At 37.1% G+C, this 18,514-nt stretch overlaps 1 protein-coding gene across 17 annotated transcripts in view; it reads right to left on the bottom strand.

The window, feature by feature from the left end:
• sh3bgr (SH3 domain binding glutamate-rich protein) overlaps positions 1 to 18,514 on the bottom strand; it is a 53,800-nt gene that overhangs the window by 25,414 nt on the left and 9,872 nt on the right. For 10 of the 17 annotated variants that reach the window (XM_055195583.2, XM_055195585.2, XM_055195584.2 and 7 more), the window contains exons 3-6: positions 8,499 to 8,579; positions 6,343 to 6,426; positions 1,986 to 2,135; positions 1,480 to 1,506 (exon numbers count right to left, since the gene is read on the bottom strand). In XM_055195583.2, the coding sequence (XP_055051558.1) occupies positions 1,480 to 1,506; positions 1,986 to 2,135; positions 6,343 to 6,426; positions 8,499 to 8,579 (342 nt within the window). The remainder of the gene's footprint in view (positions 1 to 1,479; positions 1,507 to 1,985; positions 2,136 to 6,342; positions 6,427 to 8,498; positions 8,580 to 18,514) is intronic. The other 7 variants (XM_055195592.2, XM_055195593.2, XM_073863127.1 and 4 more) reach the window with 2 other exon arrangements.

The following is an 18,514-nucleotide window of genomic DNA, read 5'->3' as shown; positions in this document are numbered from 1 at the left end:
ATTTCACCCGTTTTTGTGCGTACGCCTGGGTCCGAGCTTGCGTGACGGACCGCACATTTTCCCGTCAAGTTTGCTTTTTATAAATAACAACTATTGCGTAGAGAGTGGCGTACGCCGCCTTTTGTGCGTACGCAACGTTTATAAATGAGGCCCCAGGTGTTTTATCAGTCTTGATGCCTTCTCTGGACTCAGGGCGCACTCACATCATCCAAAACTAAACCAAACCATGCCCCAGCGCGATTGTCACCCCTCCCTACTCCCCCAGGTGCACGCACTCACATTGTACTTTTTATCGATCCGAGTCCGGGCGCGCTTTGGTCATTAAGATGCGATTGTTTTGAAAAAAAGCAGGAAGTAAAGCGCTCTCTTAACATTGGAACCCACCGTAATGATAAGTGTGTGTTTTTTATTCGGAGTCGTTTGGTGCGCGATTACAGAAAGCCCACTCACATGTCATCATATTGCTTAGTTGATCTGTCACGTGTGCAGCTCGGACATTCACGTAACCCCGCTGCTCGCATCAAAAGGTTTTTACGGAGGCAGATGAAGGTGAGTGGTCGCGCAACTGACGTCTTCACCTTTTGAATCGCGCTCAGGCGCGATTGCGCTCACACCACAGCCTTCCGCGCCTGAGCCCAAGTGAACCGCGCTCCGGCCCACCTCTGCAACCCGGGCGCGGTACAGGGCGATCACACTAGTCAAACAAACCAGGCTTTGGGGGTCAAACCCGCCCGAGCGCGGTTTGGTTTGTATAGTGTGAGTGCGCCCTCAGAGTCTGGGATCCTCTCTAGGCCCTGGACCTTCTGGTTCGGCTCCACCATGCCTGTGTACCTCCTGTTCTGCCTTGGTTTTCCTGCCTATTCTTGGTCTCTGAATCCTGCCCTGAATTAGTCTGCCCCTCCTGCCCCTGTCCATCCATAGATGTCCACTCATCCTTGTCTGGTAATCCTAAGGCTGTCTCTTCACATTCTTCAAGCTCAGCCCATCAATCAACACCCGCTGTTTGTCGCCAGTCCCATGTTCTGAGTTTGGAAACACATGGCCATTGTTTGTGTGTGCCATGTACTCTTTTGCCTCTTACTTGACCCCATCCCCTTGTTTACTTGTTAGTTATTGTTTCATGCCCCACACCTCTGTAATGGCCTATCAAGTCAAGCATTGATTTATTGTGTCTTGACATTCTGTTATTTTATGTAGTTTATTCCCCTCATGGGTTTTTGTAATCCCTGTTGTGTCTAATCAATTATTTGTTGTGCAAGTTTCTGCGCCTGGGTTTCCTTATCTACATTTTCTGACAATGCTACATTTGCAATATAGCACAGCCACTCATTTTTATATTTTTATGCTGTTGAAATATTCTTAGTGGGTATTTTATCTTAAATAGCCAATGAAGCATATCTTAATGTCACTATATATTTTAAAATACAAGCAAACAATTAGTATAAGACACGAAGAATTCTTCAAGAATGTTTTACTTACTTGGTATTCCTCCTCAGCTACTTGTCTCTAACAAAAAGAAAGTTAAGTATTAAAATCATCAAATGACAAAATCTAACTGACTAAGAGTAAGAAAATCCCTAAAAGACATTTAGTCTTCTCATTTATATGAAGAGCACCAAAGATTTTTTTAACAATTAAGCTAAAATCTGCGAGGAATATCTTTAAACACTTATAGCTCGTACAATTAACAAAACACTGATCAAATATTCAACTGTCATTTTTTCACCAGGAAATGAGGAAAGAAGAAATAACAACAGCGCTCAAACAACAGGAATGGAGAATGAAAAGCAAAGAGATTAGATGAGGTTAATTTCAGAGGTGCTAATGAGATGTTTAGAAGGGAACCTGCATAAGAAACCAATCATTAATAATAGAGGATGGGTGGAGCAAAAGAGGATATTATACAGAGGATAAAGCAGCTTGGGGAAAACACACTATGTAAGCCAATGGGGAAGGGACAGAAAAATGGTCAGATAGTTAGTTACACTCTCTTCTTCCTCTGTCTCTTCTGTTGGTTCCTCCTCTTCGTTTCCCTCTTCCTCAGCATTTGTCTCCCCATCCTCGGCCTGATCTTCTTCCTCCAGCTCTGTGGTGTGTGCGTCTCCATTTTGCTCACTTTCTTTAATTTCTTTTCTCTAGAACAACATATAACGCACCCCAAAAAGATTAAAATTGTTATTTAATACAGGGGTTATTAATATGAAACATTGTGCTGCAACAACATCCAGGATAATTTCAGAACCGGTTTCTCAGGATGAGAACAAACATGAATTAATGAGATCACAGCTTTTCACAACAGCAAAAGAGAGTGGAACCTGAGAAATACACTAAGGATGACAAAAGATAGACTGTTATAGTGGATAAAAGGTGTGCTAGATTTTATCAATCACTTAACAGTATTAGGGGCTGATCACAGAGAACGTGTTTATGGCAGTGGCAGGTGCCTTTTTTAATGGTTTTCTATGGGCAGTGAGCGTTATATTATGCCTTGCGTTTGGTTTGCCTCCCGCGCCACACGGTTTTGAAGGAGCGCTCTGACCAGAGAAGCACCCAACGTCATACAGTTTTTGATTGTCCAATTGAATGAGGTGAGAGGCGGGCCTTTGGTTGTGGTGTGCACACCTTGTGTTTACAGGCGTTTTAAACGCGTTTGGTGTGATCGTCCCTCTTAGTCATCTAGATCAGGGGTTTTCAAACTTTATGATGCCAAGGACCCTAAATATGATGCCTTTGTGAGGAACCCCCTTAATATATATAACAATTAACATATTTGTATGTATAACGAAAATATAATTGGCTAAACTTACAGTACAGCTGGACGTATAAACCTGAAGACAAACATTTTTAATTCATGTTTAATTGTACTGCAGCAATTTTGACAATATATCTTGTTTCATAGCAGCTTTACAAGGAATTCTGCCTTGCGGACCCCAGTAAGATAAAGGGAACTCTAATAAGAAAAACACGGTAGAAAGATACAAAGCAAATATAAATTATTTAAGAAATTGGAAATAAATACCTAATTAATGAACTATACAATTTTTTGTCTTTTTTTCTCTGAAATTTCCTCCGGCACGCTCCCTGGGGGTCCCCGGACCCCATTTTGAAGACCCCTGATCTAGATCTAATGAATTGCATAAAACGAAATCACAGGCATTCAACAGCTGTTCGGTGCTAATCGAAAACTTGCATTGATTAACGTGCATTTCAGACAATTTGTGTTATTGTAGGAAAATTTTTTAACAACATTAAGTACTAGTACTAATCTAATCATAATGCAATAGAATAGACGGTGGTTTACTGCACTCTAGTGGGAAATTGAAGCAAACATTGAGTAGAAAAACTTTTTTCAGAAAATTGCTCTCTGCTTTCTGAAATTTCCAAACTGCCTCCCAGATGCCGAATAAGGTACTACTGTTAAACATATGTGACCCATGCTGGCAAAATGAGTTTTAATGCACATGGTCCAATTTTGAGCTGCTGGGAAAAGAAAAAAAGTCAGGTTTTCATAAAAAAGTAAATTAAGCCCTCTTCTAGCAATCCCAATGCTCTAAAAAGTCATTAAACATCTAAAATGATCTTAATTTGTACATTTTTAGAGAGGTGTACCATCCTAAATGCTTATTTAAAGATGCGTGTCCATCCACGCCATGTCCATGTGCGTGACATTTTGGTCATAAAACATGAGAAAATAAACTGATATAGTTCTGTCATTTTTTTGTCAGATTCCAACAAATCATACATTGTTTTCATTTTTTTTAGAGAGAGAATCATGTCAAAATATAAATAAAGATTTTTTTAAAATGTGCTCATTTTGCAAGCACGGGTCACATATGCATATAAAAATTCTAATAAAACATACAAAAGTCTTACATAATATATCAGACACATATCATAAAAATCATATCATATACAACATATCAGTAGTAATTACATAAAAAATTATCCTATATATAATCCAAACACTACTTGACATAAACTTTGCAAATGTAGTAGCTATCAAGCTGGACATCAGGAAACGTGCTGTTCCAGCTAGGAGCAGATTGGAAATTCAGAAAGTACAGGTAGGTACAGATTTTAGGACCCACAAAATCCAACCTGTTTTTTACAATCTCCCGTGAGAAAATGTTGTCTTACTTTGTTGATAATATCACACACTGTAAAACCCGACAAGTTCAGAGTACTCAAAAATTTTGTTGAAACTGATTACATCAATTTTTTTAAGTAAACCAACATCAAAAATTTTAAGTAAAGATAACTTTAAAAATCTCAGTTAACCCAAATTTAAAAGTTTACGTTTAATTTTATTAATTCTTCAAGTACAATATACATAAAACTACTGTTTATTATAAGGACTGTTTACCATAAATATTTTTTTGTATACCATACTTAAAACCTCTTTTTACCATTAAATTTTGTTCACAAGTCACAGAAACAGATCATGTGACTCATGAAAATGTAATACCAGTGAAAGTGTGTTGAGACTGAACTGAGTGCAGACTTTCACACAGTCATAGTTTATATGATAAACCAACATGTATCCAACCTACAGCCTAAGCACAGGCACTACACTTCTGAACAATGGTAACCACAAAACTAAAAAATAGCAAACTCTTCTAAATCTCCAACATAAATAAATGTTTAACACTATTAAGTCTTTCTCTTTACTAAAAACCACATAAAATAGCACTTAATTTAAAAAAATGCTCTCGTATTGCAGGCTCATGCAAAGCATGCTGGGAACTGGAACCTCCGCAACCAATCGTGTTGATTTAACTTTAAACTGAATTAAATTTGCAGTGCCAGACTCTTTCTTAGTTTACCTGGCAAATTGAACTGATCACTATCACCAAAAGTTTGTACTTATTTGCAGTGTTTGTTACAATGAGGCTGTGGTATTGAAATGACTCAGTTTGAAAGTAATAAATAAATGTTTTGAGTTCTTTGACTCATTTTATTTGAGTTTGTGGAACTTAAAATGGCGAACTTGTTGAAAACACATAAAAATTTTAAGCTCAATAAACTTTTTCACAGTTTTGAGTTCAGTTCACTAATTTTAAATGAGTACATTGTACTGTTCGGGTTTACAGTGCAGACATCCTACCACTACACTAACTTTCCACCATTTTCTATTCATTCACAAAGGGGAAAATTAGGCCCTGTAAATAAACTGAACCAAATCTGATTATATCTTCATTATACTCAAGGATTATATATACAAATTTGTCAATTATACCAGGTGAATTTAACTAAGGATCTTATTGAATTAGCTTGACTGTTATTTTTGTGCTTTGTTAGGAACTGATAGAATGAATCAAAATATGATGCAGTCTGTGAAAACCGAGCTGAAGTCATTTTTGTGATTACATAAAATCATAAAGTTCAGAACATTCTGTGAAAATATAACCTTGATATCTTTAAAGGTGCCATAGAATAAAAAACTGTACCTTTACCTAGGCATAGATGAATAGTAAGAGTTCTGTACATGGTAATGACATATCGTGAGCCTCAAACGCGTTTGTTTCCTCATTTTTATGTCAACCTTGTGCACTAAGAAGACTGCTGGAAAACAGGCCAATCTCAACACCAACTGTGACGTCACAGTCGAGATGAACGCCCCAATATTAAATTACTCATTAAATTAACTACAAAATTGTTACAATGCAAAAACAAAGTTGTGACTGCTGACTTAGCACTATATGCTAGTTTATGCTATATGTTAGCGTTTAGGATGAAGTTCTACTATTGACATTACAGTTACGTTTTGCAGGTCAATACTGAAAAAACAAACTTACCACTCAGAAACAACCATTAACAATCTCCAAACAATTAGTTGTTCCTCAAAATCTGTATAGATGAGGTCTGTTTACTAATGTGAGCTACTGAAGGAGCTGCTCTGAGAAACAGCCAATCAAAGCAGAGCACAACATTATTATTCATGACCTTTCCGAATAGGCCAAAAATGGACCATTTCATTCAAAGGACAAATCCTAGGGTTGTAAATGGACATGTAAAAAATGATGAATGATCTGAATGATTTTTGTACTTAATAAAGTTGCATACCTTCTATGTACATATCAAAGACAGATTATTTCAATGCATTCTTTGGCACCTTTAATATTGACTGAGTAAGGCCAACTCAAAGATTCAAATCAATGACTAAAATCAAACTTCTGATTTGATTTTACAATTATGAGACTTCAGATTTTCACAGACAGGGTCACAAATGTGGATTAGAAAGATACAATAAAGTGCTAGTAGATTTCTGGAAATGAACAAAAAGTGAACATGGATTCAATGGGATGAGAAATAATGAGTAAAAAAAGTTTAGTGGGGCATTACTGTTGAGTCATCATCAAGGTGTTCCTCTGAGCCAGATCCATGAGCTTTATGAAGCTTTTGTGAATTTTCAGCGTTTTTTGCCTCCTGTGCCAAAAGAAATTTTCATTAAAACAGTGAAGAATGTATTGCTTTGCTGTCAGTCATGGGTAACCAACAAGTAACCAAAAAAAGTAAATAACTCAAAAACAGCTCAAAATACACCACAGACCATTTATGTCCAAAATGACCCTATTTGAGCAGAAGCAAAAAAAGTGTTTTCATGTGTACCTTTAAATGCACATAAGCAACTGCTTTTGGTAAAAAAAAATAGAGCTGATTCCTGTGAACACAGTCTGAGACAATATTAATTTCACTCGCATTAGTGCTACGTGATAAACACATTTAAACCTCATTCACACAGCACTTTGGTCCCAGAAAATTTGCATACAATTGCCAGACAGACTTCTGTGTGGACAAAAACACGTCCCATAAATGTTCTGTGATCGCTCCTGAAAAGAGGACCTAGTAACATTGCCGTAACATACACGGAAAGCATTGTGTGTGAACAAGACACAGAAACAATGCCGTAAGGGGCGTGCCGTAATGAGGATGCATGTGTCATTGCACATAATTAGCAAACTTCAGTCGCTGTGGAAAAACCCTACCAAGTGCCGGACTTTAAATACATCATGTGTCTTTACAGGATTTGTATGGTATGCGTGTGAAAGCATGCACAGATTCCAGAAAATCATTGGCAGTGTGAATTAACCAAAAATCAAACAATCTTGGACACGTTGTCCTAGTATTTTCTGTGTGAAAAGGACTTTAGAAAAGCTTTTGGGTAAAGTTAACCAGTTATTCAGTGGCTTTGGACGGGGCTTTGTTAGTGCGACACTATATCAGTTATCACTAAAAACCTGTTTCACAATTGACCTATCACTAAGCCCCGCCCTCTTAGTTTCGGTTTCCAGCTCAGACAAACACACAGTTGCTAGCTGTCTTACAATGGAAGCGCTCAAGTTTGAAAACCTTGTACCAGTATGTTTTTAATTTATTTTGGACACTGAAGGACCACCTAGTGGGACTTAAATATGCCACAGAGGGATACATAAAAGATTTTAATATAAATATGGTGGGAAACAAGATTAATTTGGAAGCGAGGGTTTACAGGTCACAATGCAAACGGGAGAAGCTAATGTTATGGTCGTTACGATCGCAGATGACATCAGGATTAACACTGTTCATGTACTGCAGGGTACAATTAAATTAATTGTTTGACCAGTTTAATATGTAGAGGCACTGAACTTTAAGCACTGAACTTAACAGAGGCGAGGCTGTTTTATTACGTAATGATTGCATTACCTAAGAACAAATGTATACATCCTTGTTGATCTGGACATTACGTGACATTTTGCTCTGGGTTGTTTCGGTTTAAAAAAAAAAAAATTTGCCCATCTTCCCAAGATAACCGGGATTTAGTGTTACAAGTACCCCAGGCACATTGTTTTACCATTTTGGCAGCATAAACACAATAAAATCGATACATGCTTCAGGTTTTACAATGCTTCTCTATGGCGCTGAAACCTGAAGTTTTCCCGAGTTCCAGGTCCTAGTGCAACTGATACTCAACTGCCATTGACTCATCTGCATTCAAGGGATGGGCTTAGCAATAGGTTAATTGTTTTTACACAATATCAGCACAGCTGTGAATACTTCAACCAAATCATGGCGAATCTTTAAGCAAACAGACATTCAGTTATAACTTACTTTGATAAACGTATAAATTAATTAATGGCAATTTTTTTCTGACTTTTCTTCTCCACAATGGAAATAGTTATAGAGCCAAACCTCAAACTTTGTGTATCACAAGTTTAGGAAAAAAAACACTTCCTGCTGTTCAGAATGTCCTGCCCAAACTTCTTGTTTCTGTACGAAATAGCAAAGATGAACATGCTCCTTAACTGTTTGGTGTCTTATAACACAATACTTTTAGCAGAATGGAGCAAATGTTTGGATACAGCATGCAACATTCACTTTTGAGGCATTTATAAATATAAGACACCTATGGCAGTATTTGTCCTCCCTCCCCTGCTACATTATTAGGGAAAACAAAATGTTTTCTTCATTGTAGGTAAATGAAAGAAAAGTTAAGACACAGGAAAAATTACAATTACAACCTTTGATTCTGGTGGAGGTGTCAGACCCAAAAATTCATAGACTGCATTGTCCTCCTTAGCGTTAAAGAAAGTGTCATAGTCCTGCAAATTAAAACAGAAACATTGAATTAATGATTTATATAAATTAAATGTTAGTCAATCATTAAACTAACATTGCCCAAAACTGAAATTATTTTTTTTACACATTTTGTAATGCAATATGAGTTATAAGACAGAGACAATAGCTATTATGAACAAAGCTTACATGTGGCTTTACAAGAATTACAATAATATAGCACATACGGTCTATGACATGCCATATTTTTGTATAATTTTTATTATACTTTTTCATTATTGTTCTTAAATTTATAGATCATTTCATCAGACACACACAGGTTGCCATGTTTTGCGACTGGACAGAAGTTAACTTCCGGTCTGTGCTTGTTTATTGGTCAGGCTAGGGACTAAACTGACCTCAAACAAATACCTTGTGGAAACCTTTTGATTTACAAAAGACGAGGGAAGACAGCGAGCATGGATCACCGCTCTGCGGATTTGGCATCCAGGCAAGAATTTAAGTATCTGTAGTATCTAACATTGTATGGATTAATTTTATACAGTAATGTAAGCTCAGTGTAATGGTTGATACGCTTTAGCTATGACTTTGAACTAGGTAAATTACTGGTTAATTATTTAGCTTATTAAAGAGCCCCTTTCATGGATTTCAACTTTAGTTACAGTTTAATGTAGCAGTTTAAGCACAAACGGGATGTGCTGAGTTACAAAGCTCTGAGTCCAATTTAAAGGGAGCCGGTTGGTTATTGTGATACTTGTCCCGCCACTCCCCCACTGTGATTGGACGGCCGTGTGAGAACTGACATTGGTATCTCGTGAGCAACTTTACACAATCACACATTAAAAAGTGATATTAAAATGTTTTTAAGTTTGAATTATAATTTTGTCAGAGAAAAATTTGTTAATCGAGAAGCCATTGCTACTTTAGTTAACAAATAGTCGCAAGTTTTAGATGAAATGCACTTGGGTTGTCAATGTCAAAACACTATGTAAGCTGTGATTCAAATAATAAATAATAGCTGCGTCCGAAAACGCTCCCTAATTCACTATTACATATATAGCAAATGACAATTGAGTCCACTATATGAGAAATAAGTGAAACAAAAAATGAGTGAGCAAATTCAGACACTGACATAAATATCATGTGTCAGAGAGCTGTCGCAGAGATTCTTCATAAACCCTTACACCTGTGTGGCTTTATTGGTTGTACTGTGAAAAGGTGAAGTGTTCTTTCTTACTGTTTGTCACATTTGTCATGTTTATTGTATTAGTTGATAATAAAGAGAACAAAACAACTACTTGTCATATTTATTTACTGTTGTTACAAAGCAAACGGGCCAAACATTTTGAATTGGTTCGCGCATCAGTTTAAATGAATTGTTTAGAACGCTGCAAAAACTCAATAGTCTGATGCGGTTTTGCTCGTATCTAGAAACACGCAGAACATAAAGAGTGTTGGATGACGTGGATATGAATCTACTAATCAAACACTTCACACGTGTACGTGCCATTATTTTTTTATTTAATTTAATATGGACATAGCAATAACATTGGACGAACCAGATGCATTGTTTCAAGTGTTATAGCACATGTGCTAATTTTCGACACCTGTCCATAGGAGGCTTTTCCAACAAAAAAAAACTAAAACCACAGTATACTAAACAAGCACAATGACACATGAGAACAACTTTGGCCCGATTTATGCCACTGATAAAGATATTTCAAAGATGTTGATATTGTTCTGCAGTTTAAATCCAGTGGAGAGAGAGTTTCATAGTATAGCCCCTCTGAAGGAGAAGCTAGATTGTCCAAAAGATGTTCTTAGCTTCGGGAGCACACAATAGGTGAGGCTCTGGTGGAGCGTTTATGGCAGTTGCAGGCGCCTTTTTTGAATATTCTATGGACAGGGAGCGTTTGCGCGCAGAGCGCCTTGCGGTTTTTGCCGCCAGCTTCAGCACGTGCTTTTGAAGGAGCGCTGAGAGCGGAAAAGCGGCCAACGTCATTAGCGTCTTTCCATTGTCCAATCGAATGAGTGGAGAGGCGGGCCTTACGTTGTGGTGAATAGGGATGGGAATTGATAAGAATTTAACGATTCCGATTCCATTATCGATGTTGCTTATCGATCCGATTCCTTACCGATTCTCTTATTGTATGTTTGTATTAACTCGCTTTAATATCTGTTCAAAAGACACAGAACAGAGTGTACACAAATTGTGTAGCAAGCTCAGAACAAACTTAAAAGTAGGCGAGCTACTTCATAAAGTAAAGTCCAGGGACCTATAGCATATAGGGCAGTGTTTCTCAACCAGTAAATATGTGATAGGATTAGGAATTAATAAAAAAGAAGTAGACTGACATAAAACATGCAACTTTTGGTCATGCATGCATTTGTTATTTTCTTTTGAAAAGACCTGATGCTGGACAAAATACAGCAAATAAACCTATTGAAATGCAGAGGCATCTACTGTGGCAAACGGATGCAAACCCTTTACCACAAACTTAGTCACTGCTCGGTAGAGGTGGACACTACTTGAGTATTTTAGTTTCATTTTCCAAGCATCTGTGCTTTATCAGAGTGTTGTCTTGGGAAAAAAATTACTTTAGAATGTAGTGACAATTTTTTTGTAATTTTTTTTTAAATCTAAAGCATAGAATCATTCTGTGTATTCCTTTTATATTGCATATTAAAATTGATTTAATACATAATTACATAATTGTGTACTTTTACTTTTCTTGGTAAAAGTGCAAAAGTACTTTTTACTTAAGTAAAAGTAAAACATTACTAGATTTTTAATGTACTTAAATATTAAATATAAACCAAAAACTTGAAATTATGAAATATAGTTGAGTTAAAATTATGATAAAATGCTTTGGAATGTATGTTTTCAAAAAAATAAAAAACACTGATAAAATACAAATACTTGAAAATGTACTTTTAAGTAGAAATACTTACGTAGTTTCTACTGCTATGTGAAATTTGTTTATCCTCGCCTCGGTCATTTTATTCCTCCCTGCCTCTGTAAACGGAGTAAGTTAGCTAGAGGTGCACGAGAGATACTTTCTGCAGCCTCTGAGCCAGTGTGAGAGCCAGTCAGACTCTGGCCGTCTTCAATTTGATGGACAATGACAACGGAGATTATCCGTATAGTAAAAGTTTACATCATGAAATGGCGCTCACATTAACATTAACACATTACCTTCGGCATTAATAACAGATGGCGTCCCGTTAGCTCCGCTGGTGCTTGACTCGCTGGTGTTGTTGTGTAATAGTGTATCAAACACGCAACAGTCCTGCAACCTTGTGCAACGCGACCGTATTGTCGTATTTTCGCGTAAAATATAAGTTATTGATTCAACAGTTTCAGTGTTTCACAAAGCCTCGCTCTGCCCACCACTAAATATAACCAAACTTTGGATCGTTCTGCCTCGATCCAATGTTTGCTGCGTTCTAAACCAAAACAACATAGCGCGTGTGTGACGTCATGACACATTTGCAACGAGTGGAACCGATAAGCGGAAACGTTAAGCAGGCATGCTAACGGTTCAAAGGAATCGATTCACTGGGCACCGGTTCTCGATTCCCATCCCTAGTGGTGAGGGAAGTTTACAGTTGCTTTGAAGACTCCATTCGCTCACTCTCTCCTGCGTGTTTGTGCACCTCTCACCCTCAAACAAGGTCAGAGCAAGCACCCTCTTTTTAAGGTTTCTGCTAATATGACAGTTAACAGCAAAAGAACGCTCACGCTTCAATATTTGATTGACAAGACAGCTGACTCGGTGGTTGCTTAGCAATATAAAAAGCCGCGTCGCACTGCTCTTTTTTAAAAGAGGCAGTGCATCGCGAATTGCGTTTCCAAGCGTTTAAATCAATTTTGGTGTGATTAGCCCCTAAGAGAATCCTGACGCCTCTCCATGAGGCCCGAAAACATTGGTGACAAACAATTGTTCAAACATTTAAAAGTCAATTTCAAAACACTAAAATTTACAAAATTTTCAAAAGTAAAAAGCTTGTGCTTTTGTAAGATGTCACATTGATGCCATATCATAGGTTTTTTATCAAATATCTTAATTGCCTGTTTGTAAAGAGAAGTGACGGGTTTCTGAGTGGACGCTGATGTTTGTGACCATGCTGTAATGCAGTATGACAAATGCGAAAAAACCATAGCATGCATAAACAATAAAGCCACATGATGTGACAAATGCCCTCTAATAAAACAAAAACAATTCAAGTTTGATTTCAGTTTCCTGCAAACATGGTCTACTTGACTTTGAAACTTCAAGTATTTGTCCAAAATAATTCCCAAATATTTTGTTTCATGAACCTTTTGAATGGGTTCATGGTCTAAATGAACCTTAAAGATGCTGTCAGGGGACCTCCGGTTGATCGAAAAACACACTGAAAAAGTTTTCTGTACGTTTAGAGTTAAAGGAACAGTATGTAAGAAATTTATATCAATTAATCATAAAATGGCCCTGATATGTCACTAGACATTAAGAAATAATTTTCATTTCAAAAACTTATATCACTGACAACAGTGGTCCAGCCAGGATATTGTCATTTAAAAAGTGGAGTTGCAGCCCTCAACTGATGTTTATGTTGTCATTTTGTGTATTGACTACCAGTTATGTGATTGCAATACCAGTTTTGACCACAATCCTACATACTGTTCCTTTAAATGGGACAGCTGAAGCCATCTTGAGATGTTATGTAGCGCCTGTGTTAACTGCTGCCCAGGCAGTGCAGTTGTTTTTGCTGACACATGAATAACTGTGTTGTCAGCATAAAGCTTGCAGTTTACACCCTGACAGAAATCTGGAAGATCATTTATATACATTGAAAACAACAGTGGTCCTAAAACTGACCCTTGAGGCACTCCTAAGTCATTTAGACTCAGGTTGAATTTAACGGTTCCTACTTTCACATATTGTATACACATGCGACCTGTTCGTCGTCAGACACATTTAAACCCGCGACACCTCCAAAAGCACTGTTTACACTCGACTGAATAAAGAAAGTCCATCTATTATTGACATCTGATTTTCTGTATACTGTACTGTATGAGGTAAGTTTTTCTCACAACACACGTGACATGAGATTTACAACATAAGAAAACATGAGTTTTGTCTAAAATCAGTATGTATTTCATGTAAGTGTAACCTGTCGATGTCCTCAGATCATCTTAGTAGATTCTCTGAGTTAACTTTAATATGCATAACTGAATGCAAAACTCTGTTGGTTTACTTTGAAGTCTGATATTTCAGCTATAAGCTGTATACATCAACATTAACGATCTAAGCGCATTGTCTAAAGCGCACGGGGCACGGTCTAAATGGGCATGTCCGAATCCACTTTTGCTAATGACGGAAAGCGTCATGGGTTTTTTAAAAAGCATTACTTAAAAATGTTTCTCATCTCACCATATCCACAAGTACAGAGTCATCATATACATTAAATCTGTGGGGTAGTATTTAAAAAACATTTAAAAATAGATGAATTTGTTTAAAGCAAAGCATTTATTTACTTACCAGGCTACAGGTGAAGCAGCTCTTTACGCCTTCTAACGTCTCATAATGTCCAAGAGACTCAATAATATCTTTTACATTTTAATCCTTTAATTTTTCATATTTAAAAGCGTTTTTGTGCTGCTGCGCATCCATGTATGTGATAAGCAAACCCGTGTTGTCGTCCCATTTATACTGTAGGCGCATATTATTAACGAGCTCTTTGAATAACAAAAACATTATTGGGCCATTGACTTTAGACTAGGTTTTAGTTGCCTTAAAATAGCAACACGCCAACAATGTGCCTGAACCTCGTTTTCAGACCAGAACGTCCATGGGCGCAAAATTGGGCACACATGCATTTGCTATTTAAACAACGTGGCGCTAAACGTGAAAATTATCATTGCGCCACGTTGAAACTAGCAAAAAACACTTGCGTTGCACATTGCGCCAGGTGTATGATAGAGCCCTAAGACGAAGTTAGTTTCATAGAAATGCTTGTTTATTCTGTGTTTGTCTAAAGTACTCTTTAATCTATACTGTTTGTGTATTTTGCAATTTTACACACTGTGTAGGCCTATGTACCTTTCAAAAGTTTTGAGACAATACAGGCAAAAATTCTCAGTTTGCTCGGTGGAGTCAAGAAATGTCTAAACATTAAAAGATGAATAGACAAAAGCACAGAAATGTCACCTGTTTTAACATACACACTATTCCAAATTAATGACACAACATGTTTGTATTTTAATACTCCTATCTAATGTGGCCATGTTGAGACCATTGGCTCAAAAGTGTTCAAGTGATGAACTGTGTGCATTAATTGTTCACACGTGTGTAGTTTCAGTTTGATCCATTTCTCCCGCAGGGATCAGTTCTAGGCCCTATCCTCTTCTCCTTAAATGTTACCTCTAGGAGACATTATCAGGACACATACGTTTTCACTGCTATGCAGATTTACCCAGCTTTACATCTCACATCCTAGCAAAAGCAACTAGTTTTCTAAGATAACAGACTCTGGCTGTTTACATTAATGCGTTTATCTTTTAAAACGCGTTACTTTTGCTATGTTTACGCCTTTCATTTACACTACACCAGCGTTTTCGACCCTCATAAACGAATTCGTTCGCAAATGCTGCAGACCCTGTTTTAGTTTGAGAACTCAGACGTTGCGCTGCAGTGTAAATGAACATAGACGGAGTCTTATGTAAACCAACAGCTGATGTTAACGTGACAGCGCATCATTTTCAAAGAAAAAATATTTTTATTCAGGTAAATGGAGGTTTGCAATGGAGATTTTGCCAAAAATAGTAAACATCTACCAACCAGCTATATTATAAACGCTATATCAGATGTCTGTTTTATATTTATGTTTGAGTATTGTTGAGTTTGAATATTGTTGTGATGTTGTTTATGTTTTGTTTTAATTTAGTTAGCTTATTACGAAAGATAGACTGTAATTTTAAACGCGTTGTAAAGGCCAATATGACGGGAGAATTGTAATGGGTCAGACATTATTTTCGAGTTTAATTTAAGTTTTGTTTGCTACTTTAAAATGAATTTCCTTTCATATAATTTGTCTCTTAATTTTAATAGAAGTTTTGTGAATATAAACAAAAACAATAAAACCAATGTCATATTAATATTTAATGCTCGTTTAGCCGATTGCGCTTTTTTCCATTTCTGTGTTGCTAGCGGAGGACGTGCATGGACCTCACACACTTTAAAAAATGAATGTCATTTTAATTTTTAATACTTCAGCCGGCCACGCTTTTTTGTCGGAGAATGTGTGTGAGGGAACACACATGCACTAAACACAGAGACAGGTAAGGGAAGATAAGTTATTTGGTGTTTACCTCTTATTATGTTTGATTGAAGTTTGCATTTGCTGAAATTTATTCGCTACTGTTTAGTACTGTTCACTTGAATGCTTCCTTTTTAAATCATAAAGACCTTTCTGTTTGGTTTATAAAATCAACATTAACCTATTAATCATATTAATATGTTGTAGGGGGGAGCTAAAACAATATAAGACTTTCCCAAACACATTTTTATAGGTTCAAAAATAGTGTCTGTTGTAATTGCCGGCAAAGGATTCAGGTATGAATTTTTGTCAATATCACACACCCCTAGGCTGCATAAATTAGTTAGTTAAAGCTTTATTTGTCCCCTTAGGGCAATTTGTTCTGCAGCGAGACATATAAACACAAATACAGAAATTGAGACGCATAAAATACTTACATTACAATACAATCACCATTACATCAACAACATCATCAAACCTCAATGAGTACTATACATGCTATTTAACAGACCCATCACTAATTAATTGTCGAGTCCTCTGGGCTGCGTTTAAGAGAGAAATGGCTGTCAGAACGAACGAGTGCCTGTATCTGTTGCTCTTAACTAAAGGTAGTCTAAACCAATATAAATGCGCAAAGGTAAGCTATTATTAGAGTAATAAGTTATTTTACACTTTTTTGCGCATGCCCAGTTACGTGACTGGTCATGTTTCATGCGTTTATGGTCGTGAATAGTGTGGATGAAGATTCTTTTTAAAATGCCAGTATAAACGAGGATCGTTTTCATTTTAAAATGCTCTAATGTAAACAGGGCCTCTATTAGTGATATCAGTGACTGGGTGGCTGTTACGTTCCCAGGAACGTATACTTTTTTCCTTTTATGATTGTTAATGTGGTTGTGTACCTGTGGGTATTGGGTATGTGTGTTTGTGGTTTCTCTCTTCGTGTATCCCACCAGGTGAGAGGAGAGAGAGTGAATGCTCTGATTGCTGTCACCACCTGCACTCATTTGCCCCGAGCGTTCAAACACCTTAAGAGAGCAGCAGCGAAAGACTATGGAGCAGCCTCCTAAGCGTGTTGAATCCTCCTTGCTAACGCCATATGTGTGCTTTTCTGGTTGTTAGAGTATTTTGACTCTTTGTTGTATTGTGTTGTACTGCCTGGCTGGTAGTGATGGGCAGAGCGAGGCTTCGTGAAACACTGAAACAGTTGAATCAATTGTGTCGAGGCTTCGAAACATAGTTCGAAACCGCCTCCACAGTGACACCTAGAGGTCATTTGCACGTATAGCCATAGCGCAGCCTTGACAAGGTTTTAGACGATCGCTGACAAATTGTATCCCACATGTTGATTGATTGACACAAGTGATTCGGTGGGAGAGTGGATAGTGTCGTCGACTCTCATACAATAACCCTTTGGATCGAACCCCGGGAAACGCATTACTATTACCGTCGTCACAATGAAGTTACATATTTTTTGTTGTTGTTTTAACATCTGTTTGACAACTACATGAGCTTTTAGGCTCCTCATTGTCAATAACTATAAGCTGGTCTATTTAATAAATAAATTGAATAGAGATAAATACCACATAAACAATAAGAAATTAATAAAATATATCAAGCCACCATGTCACATATAAATATCTGCTGTGTGTGGAAGGACTTAGCCTACTTCTTTTTTTACAGATAATTTCTCCAGCCTTTGAAAAACTTCTCTCACAAAACCCACAAGGTCAATTATTTCACTTTTATACAGATGTGCGATTGTGTTGTCTGTTCCCGACCGTGCCAATCAAACGCTGATTCGGCAGACCACACCTGGGGCCCGTTTCAGAAAGGTGGTTAAGTGAAAACTCTGAGTTTGTTAACCCTGAAATAAGAGAAACTCTGAGTTTTCCATTTCAAAAAGGGAGGTAGGTTAAACCTGAGACAGCGGGGTAAGTCAAGCCTGTTTTAGAAGGAGAGGTAACTTATACTCAGAGTCTGTTTCCGGAGTAACTTACTCTGTGAACCTAACCTGGTCGGGAGCAGGTTTTATCCTGTAAACTCTGAGTTTCTTGTGGTCTCCTCCCCATTTTTAAAGGAGTAGCGGTGTTTAATCTTGTTAGTTGCTTTAGTACATTCATTCATTGTGCACATTTTTATCATGTACACTGTAAAATATTTTTAGCTGTATTTAATTTATAATCAAATTGCCAGTGCAAATCATTTTACCTTAGTGCTTAATATATTTTATAAATTACACTTAAATTTAAACAAACAAAAAAAATGTAGAGAGTTTATTGAAATGACTAGTAAAGCCAATTTTATATACTTAGGTGCAGAGACCGTCTAAGTCAGTGTTTCCCAACCCTGGTCCTCGGGCACCCCCTCCCAGAAAGTTTTAGATGTCTCCTTATTTAACACACCTGTGGCCGGTTGCATAAAACTTTAAGACTAGTCTTTAAAGTTAGTCATGAATTTTTTTCTTCAAGACTGATCATAACTGTTTTAAGTATGTTACATAGAAAGGTAGATTGGTCTAATTTAAATCCAAATAATAAGACTGATTAGCCCTAACTAATTGCTAGTTAGTCAGAATCATTCTTAAGACGCAGTCTTAATGTCACGGCTATGTTTATGCAACCGGCCCCTGATTTAACTCATCAGCTTGTTAGGGAGA

Source organism: Misgurnus anguillicaudatus, chromosome 24 (assembly GCF_027580225.2).
Source record: "Misgurnus anguillicaudatus chromosome 24, ASM2758022v2, whole genome shotgun sequence".
Lineage (NCBI taxonomy): Eukaryota > Metazoa > Chordata > Actinopteri > Cypriniformes > Cobitidae > Misgurnus > Misgurnus anguillicaudatus.
The sequence above is the reverse complement of the archived record's forward strand: the minus strand, read 5'-3'. Positions and strand labels throughout refer to the sequence as shown.